The 8,299-nt window shown below is 33.5% G+C and overlaps 1 protein-coding gene across 2 annotated transcripts in view; it reads left to right on the top strand.

Moving 5' to 3' along the window:
• LOC106472059 (sterol O-acyltransferase 1-like) overlaps positions 1 to 7,962 on the top strand; it is a 48,242-nt gene extending 40,280 nt beyond the window's left edge. For both annotated transcript variants that reach the window (XM_022400671.1, XM_022400670.1), the window contains exons 11-13: positions 2,401 to 2,527; positions 7,075 to 7,220; positions 7,312 to 7,962. In XM_022400671.1, coding sequence (XP_022256379.1) covers positions 2,401 to 2,527; positions 7,075 to 7,220; positions 7,312 to 7,398 — 360 coding nt within the window. In that variant the 3' untranslated portion in view covers positions 7,399 to 7,962. The remainder of the gene's footprint in view (positions 1 to 2,400; positions 2,528 to 7,074; positions 7,221 to 7,311) is intronic.
• Positions 7,963 to 8,299: the final 337 nt, after the last annotated feature.

The raw sequence follows: 8,299 nt of genomic DNA, 5'->3' as shown, positions 1-8,299 counted from the left end.
ACCTACACACATTCCCGTCACGTTGTCACCATCTTATATATACCAGACTACCCTATATCTAGTAATCTTCCGACAATTCCCGAAGGTTCGAGAGAATGAGTGGCGTGACACTAGTCACGTGACCTTGCTGACACAACAATACCATAAAGTATTTTGTTTGTTTTGGGAGGGGATGTGCAAAAACATTTTATATTAAAAAGGTTCCTTGGGCTACTAAAGTTTGATAACTACTGTTTTAGAACCTTCTAGTAAGGAAGGGAGGGACTTTTCTTAAATTTACTTTGTTCCTGACAGGTGCCCCTTGCACCTCCATACAAATCTAAACTTACTATAATAATAACAAAGCACAAGCCATGGCTCAGGATGCATTAAATGGTATGCAATGCCTCCCTACTGCTTTCAACACTGCAAACTTTACAATGTTTTTTTTTTATTCAATGTTCCTCTTCCCCTCAACAGGAGTCTTTATTTTTCCTGTCTTCTTCTCTCTTATGTTTCTTCTTTCATTTCAATTTTTACTTCATTCAAACTGTAATTTTCTGTTTTTTTATTTTACTATCACTTCTTAATTTCTTGTTGTCCTGGTCTTTTTTGCCTACCTTCTAAGCTGGTTCTAAATTTAGTTAACATAATATCAATTTTGTCAAGATAATGGTTATAGATTCTTTCTTTGAAACTTTTGTATATTACGATCATTGATCGTATATATAGATATTTTTTCTTATCTTAGAATTTTCCCATGAGAATAGTGGAAAATTTAAATGCAGTCTTATTTGCATTAACCAAGTTGATTTTGTATGCAATGACTAGATATAATAGAAAATAGTCATAATTAAAATGCTAATGACTAAATCACCTTATCATTTCCAGTAATCAACAGATCAACTTTTGGTTATCTTTTTAATCTAAAGTTAAAAAATAATCTGAAAACTAAGTAGAACTGGATTTTAAGATTTTTCTTTTTATCAAGATTCAACGTGGCTACCAATCTGGGAAACCGGAAAAGTCAGGATTTTAAAAATAAGGGGTCAAAAAGTCAAAGAAAATTGGAAACATTGTACCAAAACCTGGAAAATTCAGAGGAATTCTGTCCCCTTTCCTTCTTGTGTGTCTCAGAATATGCATGTGCATGCAAACTGTACGGATTAGCCATGTACACCAGTTATTAGTATATATTTAAGGTGGTCAGTCACTCTGTGTTACTATATTTACCTAGTTCATTTTATTTCATGATAGGTTACATCAAATATTCTTTTATGGTTAAAAATGTAATATTTTATTTTCTGCAATGAAATTATAACTTTTCTGTAGTACAGTAATTTGAAAAAAGTATGATTTAAACTTCTATAGCCCATTATAACTAGACTACAAGCTAAGCTAGTATTAATTAGGTAGAATTATGAGGCAAGTTGAAATATCTGTGTTGTGGGTAGGTTTTGAAATCCTGAGATTACTCCTTAGAAAGTTGGGTAAAAAAAAGGGAAAAGATGTGGCCTTCTGGTTTTATTGTTTCGGTTTACAATTCTAATTCAAATACTATTGTTATCCATATTATGATATTCATCTAAATGTCTGATTTTTTTTTTCTCCAAATGTTTTTTAGTCATTATTTGGTTTGTTTGTTTATTAGTATTACAGCAAAGCTACATTGGATTATTTGCTGTGTCCAGCATGGGAAAATAAACCCTGGGTTTTTGAGTTGTAAGTCCATAGACTTACTGCTGTCCCCCAGGGGATGCCATGATTTGGGTAACATTAGTAGTTAAAACAGCATCCAATTTATAATATACTACATAGGGTTAGTCTAAAGTTTTGTGGCCTAAATAATGATTTAACATTTATTATTGAAATTATGATGCAAATTAAACATCTTTATACCAAGAACCTTGATTTGCTTTTAGAAATAAACTATAAGAGATTTACATCATTTGTTTTAAAATACTGATAATTTCTTGTGAAAACAACTTGCTAGCGTACCAGTATATTGATAAAATAACAGAAACAAGGAACAATGCACTAAAATTTCTTCCTCCTCTAAAAATATAAAATCACTTTTTTTATGTTCCACAGTTGGTTAATTGCTTCTGTAAACACAAATGTGTAATGCCAGTATCAGAAAGTACAATTCAAAAGGTGTTACTGTAGCTAATTTTTCAACTCAGTCGTTTGTACAAAAGTGTAATACTGTACTATCTGAAGTGCTGTAGCTCATTATAAGTATTTCTTAACAAATGAATAAGATGAACAAAATTTTAATATATTATGATTTGTATAAATGGTGATTGTGGTGTCTTCTGTTGAGCAGAATATCAAAAACTATTACTCATATGGTGTGGCTTGTGAACATTTAATTCTGTCATAATTTATTTCATGTTTGTTAAATATTCTACTTTTATACAGGTTTTAGGACGCAGCTCAGCCATGGTTATCGTATTCTTGGTGTCAGCCATTGTTCATGAGTACATTCTTGCATTGACTTTCCGCTTCTTGTATCCTGTGCTATTCATTCTATTCAGCAGTTTTGGTGGTATAGTTTCATTACACTTTCTGTTAATAAGTTATTGTACTCTATAAAATCACTCAAACTTAGTTGTTGAAATCTTGTAAATACGTATGTGCTCCTAATTTAAAAATTACTTTGTATACTTCAAATATGTGGACTCTTTATGATTTATCAAAGCTAACTACAAATTATAATAGTTTATTGATGAACAACAGGAGGACGGCAGCAACAACGTACATTTGACATATGTGGGTTCAGTAACAAACATTTAATTCTTGAACGTTTTGGAATATACATATTCCATCTTCCATGATCTATATTGAACATGGTAAATTAGTAGTTATAGACATTTTATAAAGTTTTAACATTTAAACTTTTAATTCAAAAAAGTTTATCTATTATAAATGAATTCTCAACTTTAAATAATAACTCAACTTCACTACAAATAAGTCTGTTCTAAGTACTTGTATAATATCGTTGCATTATTTTATTCTCTGTTTATTTGTCTGTCTTTTAATATATTTCATACTTTTTTCTGTATTTAAATTACTTTTTATAGAATGTTTAAAATTTATAAAATATCTGTACCTAATAATTTACTATGTTCAATATAGATTGCTGAAGATGGAATATGTATATTCCAAAACATTCATGACTTAAATGTTTGATACTGAACATACACTTGTCAAATGTTCGTTGTTGCTGTCGTCGTCTTGTTGTTCATCATTAAACTTTGATTCCCATGGAATGAATCTATTGCAAGTTTAAAGATTCTATAAAAAGTAATTAAAATACAGAATAAAAGTATCAAATAAGTTAAAAGACAATCAAATAAACAGAGACTAGAATAATGCAACAATATTATACAAGTATTTAGAACAAATTTAATTGTAGTGAAGTTGTGTTATTATTTCAACATAATAGGTGTGTTTAAATCTGTACAAAATTGTACAACAATATGTAATAGCAAAATGTACAATCCTGTGATATGTATTCAAAACCAGCTATTGAGTATGTTATATTAAATTGATTTTGAATATGAAAATCAGTAATTCACGTGGCAACCACAGCTGATATAAAGTCATGGTAAAACATGATGTATCAAAATTATACTTTGACAATGTTTGGCATTACATAAATAGCGTGATGTCACCAAACATTGATCACTTTTGGGAAGATTATGTACTAGCCCTTTTTGATGCAGAATATTTATATATGAAGATCATAAAATTGTGTTTAGATTAGACATTTAGAATTTCCAAAACAGGGATATCCCTTAGACTTAATGGCATTTGAAAACAAAGGAATATGGATCATCCAAAAAGAGACCTGTAACAAGTTGAACTTCAATTGTAGTAAACAAAGTGCAGCATTTTGTAACAGATGAGAATCCATAAACACAAAGGTCAGTGGCAAAATCTCTCCATGTATCCTAGTCAACAGCGTGCAACATAATAACGAAGGAACTGTATTTGAAAAAGCTTCCAAGACATATTTGTTCAACTGTCACATACCTCAAGCAGCTGGAGAATGTAATGGGAGCTCACTACTCTTTCTTATCCAGGATTTCTATGTGACTGAATAATTATGGAAAGTTTGAAGGAAGGAGAGGTGTATTTTGAATATGAGAGCCTTATGACAAAGGATTTTGCAATGGAAACTACTTTGCAAGAATATTGTCAAAATGTATGGTCATCAGAAAGAACATGTGACAATATGGACTGAAACAATGCGGTGAGACTCAAAAATCATTTTAATGTAACGTACTCAATACAGTAAAAGTTTGTTTCTTCTATTCAGTTGAAGCTCTGATTATAAAAATATAGAAATAGTGCTTCTACTTTTTATTTTAGTAGATATTCCATATTACCATCTGAGATAATATAGAATTATTATACAGTTGGTATGGGTATTTTGAAGAGTTTGTTGGGCAAAACATGTAATATACACACAATATTTTCAGTATAGGAAAATTATAACTTCCGATTCAGTACTTACCTCCATCACAATATTAGCTATTCTCCTTCAATGCTGCCTTATATATGCAAACGTTTTCTTAATGCATGCCACAAGCCTTCTGCTCCCCCCCCCCCTGTTGAAATTACTATATTCCAAGATGTCTTTCATGTAAATCATCATGCATCATCTCTTAACCAATAGAAGCATGATATGCTCATGTGACTCCCTCTACAGAACCTTTACTTCTCATTTGGCAGCATTTGAATTAAGATGTACTCTGTTGTGTGCCTAGTGCTTCCAATGTGACAAACAATTTTTTTTTTACACGAAGTGGTTCCTTTTGATTTTATTATATTTTATACCAGTTCCTTCTTGTTGCTCTATTTCTGCACTCGACTTTTGTGAACCTTTTCTTGTGCTATGAATTCCGAATTTCATGTTACCACTTCGGGGGTCACACCAATGACCAATGTTTCTTCTCAGGCCTCAGGTGCGGGTGACCCGATGGTGGATCTCTGCTTTTATATGCTGGGAGCTTGAGTGCTACATGGGTCAATCTTTTTCCCCTGACATCACCCAAGCTCCTCCTGAGTCAGCTGATCTTGTTCAGTATGATGAGGATTTTGATCGTCTTTTCCCCACCTCCTGAGTTCCCCGCTGTTCCTCCCCATTTACAGTCTGAGAATCATCTAGGCCTGTTTCAGGCTTTACAGATTTTGTGTCTCAGGTTTGTGATGTTTTCTTCCTCTCCCCTATCTCTTATTCCATTCGTCGTTCCTTGTTACATGAACAAGCTTCCCAACCATTTTTGGATTTTCCTCCCTCCCAGATATTTGGGTATATGCAGATCAATTTGTCTTCCAATTAAGTGAGGGAATCAGCACGCCACACCCACTGATGACTTCTGATCAGTTTGCCCTTTCTTACCATCGTTCAGATTATTCATTTTTATATCAGCAGTTGTTAGGTTCATTATTACCTCTTTGGGAGGCAGCTCCAAAATCTAATGTTAGTCTACCCATGCCCAATATTCTTGCCTATGTCTTACCCTAACTAACGTTTTATGGTATCTTTCTTCTACTCATCTCCTATCAGAGGATCTCCACGGAAATCCAGAGAGGTTTTCTGCAGATACCTTTACACTTTTCTCCTCCACCTTAGCCCACATTTCTTCTTCGGCTCTGTCATTACATATGTGGTTTTTCTGTTGTTGGGACCTTATAGGTCGGGACGCAGTTTTGGCTCAGGTCAATTTAACCCTCAACCTATCTGAGGGATTTACGTCTTGCACCTTTTCTGAGATGTTATGTCTGTAATACAGTCCCAGAAACTATCGAGCCTTGGGTGACATTGGTCCACCAAAAATCAACTCTCATAACTTTTGTAGCCCATTTTATCTCGGGCAGAGCCTCATATGCCACCTATTCTCTTTTCCTGTCTTTCATCCTCCCAACCGTTACATGTTCCTTCTAATTGGGGTACTTTTCATCGATTTCCTCGATGACACAACCTCCGTCACCAACAGTACTGGTGACTACCCTGTGTGTTCGGTTCTGATGGGAGCATGACTATAAGAGCTTCTTCCTCACTGGCGTTCCTTCATAGATGATCAATGAGTAATACAGGTTCTATCAGAAGGATTCTTTATCCAGTTTCTTGCCCTACCTTCCATTTTACCTGGCCTCATCTCCTTCCCTCCTCCTCGAGATCCCGTGACCTATCAGCATCTGTAAGAAGTGGTTCGATAACTGGTGCAGCTCCCCTCTTCTGACCTTCGGATCTATCTCTCTCATTGTCATGGGTATCCTTCGGACACTTTCTAGAGTACTTCTTTCATTCCCTTGCGCCTGTCCTTCCTTCTTCTCAATGTGGGATTCTAGCTAATCGTTGAATGGAGGTAAGTACCATATCAAAAGTTATAATTTTTCTATACTGCAAGTGTATTTCCAATAAGTACTTACCTCCTCTCACACTTCCCACCCTTCCTCCCCCACTTCTCTGGTGCTCACACCTTCTGCCAAACTTCGAAGTGAAGGTTTGGTAAAGGGAACCACATGCATCACGTGAACATATCATGTTACTATTGGTTAAGAGATAACGCATGATGATTTACATGAGAGACATGTTAGAATATAGTAATTTCAACAGGTGGGGGGGAGGCTTGTGGCATGCATAAAGAAAAAGTTCATATATATAGAGAGGGCAGCACTGAACGAGAATAGCTAATCTTGTTAGAGGAGGTAAGTACTTATCGGAAATACATTTTCAGTATAAGAAAATTATAACTTTGGAATGACATTCCCAAAGACTACTGGTGAGGAACAGGTTCTTAGAATTTGGTTACCGGGCTTCCTGAAAATGTGTATCTATCACTAATCCAGCAGCCATCACTCAACTGAACAATTACATCATTAGAGAAATTTTATAATTCCTGGGGACATCTGATGTGTTGCAGTATTCAATACCATTTTCAGGACAGTAATTAAAACTGATGATTACAACACTGAACAGTTGCTTTAGTGGCATGCTCTGGTATCATTTTCGTACTGATTTTGTAACTTATCTTGTACATTATATAAATAATAGTACTTACTAACATATTTTGTTTTCAGTATTGGTTGTTTTCCTGACAAGACGCCGAACATCATCAGGTTGGAATGTGTTCTTGTGGATGTCCCTCTTTATGGGCTGGGGTTTCCTAATCATGTTGTACAGTATGGAATGGTATGCTAGAGCCAACAACTGTCCTTCATATGTGGTATGTTTTTTTGTACTTTGGGATAAGATATGATCAAAGATTGTTTATTTGTATGGTAATACAAAGAATTAATTTATTTTCTCTATTTCAGCATCCTTATTTAGACTACATTGTACCTAGATCATGGAGTTGCAGTGTCTTCAAAATTCACAGTTATCAACGGATTATTGACAGCTAAACAAAGTGATAAAAGATGCATCACCTATTGTTTGAAGAAAAACATAAATTACTGCAGGAAAATGATTTATAGTACTTTAAATTGAGAATAATTGATCATTAAAATTTTACTTTTTATGTAGAGAATTAAAATAAAGAACAGAACAATGATTTTACTTTTAATAAATAAAGGATTGAATTTAAATGACAGATACTTCTGAAATTAAATGAATGACTCATAAAATTTGTCGGATGTAATGAGATAATAAACAGCCTAATCCAGGTATATAAATTATTATATTGTTTTAGAAAAGGAGACTAGGTAGGTCAAGTTACCTAAACACTTATTAATCTTTTCATTACCCATGGAGTATATGTGTCCCAGTCCTTTCTCGAGGCTAGTGAGAGTTAAGTACTGCTTAAGATATTAATTATAGGTTTCAAAATTATTTGTAGAATCTTGGACTTGGAATGTGTTCTTAAGTGGGATATGTCCATATTTTTGTGTCTAAAATGTGTTTGCACCCTGAAAAGCATGTTATTCATGTATATCTCAAATAAATAAATACAAACTAAATTTTTAAAATGTGCATGAATAATTCTTTTAATTCAGTTATTTTAGTTGAGGTAAAGGGTTAGGTTGGCTAATTGTTTATACTAACTCCAACAATTACTTACAATTTATGATTTGTGTTAATCTAACAGAAACAAAGATTTACTGTACTTAGCTCCAACAACAGATCCCTTAAAAAAGGTACTTTACTGAGCACCAACAACAAACCATTAGAAGGCATGTCTATTAAAATTAATTGTTAGAATTATATTTGATTATTTATAGGGAAAATGTGTTTACTTATTCATTCCAGAAACACCTTTTCCAATTTATAAAAATAAATCTCAGGTTTAAGAATATCTATTTTATT

Source organism: Limulus polyphemus, unplaced genomic scaffold (genome assembly GCF_000517525.1).
Source record: "Limulus polyphemus unplaced genomic scaffold, Limulus_polyphemus-2.1.2 Scaffold5054, whole genome shotgun sequence".
Classification (NCBI taxonomy): domain Eukaryota; kingdom Metazoa; phylum Arthropoda; class Merostomata; order Xiphosura; family Limulidae; genus Limulus; species Limulus polyphemus.
This window is presented reverse-complemented; position numbering and strand designations above follow the sequence as displayed.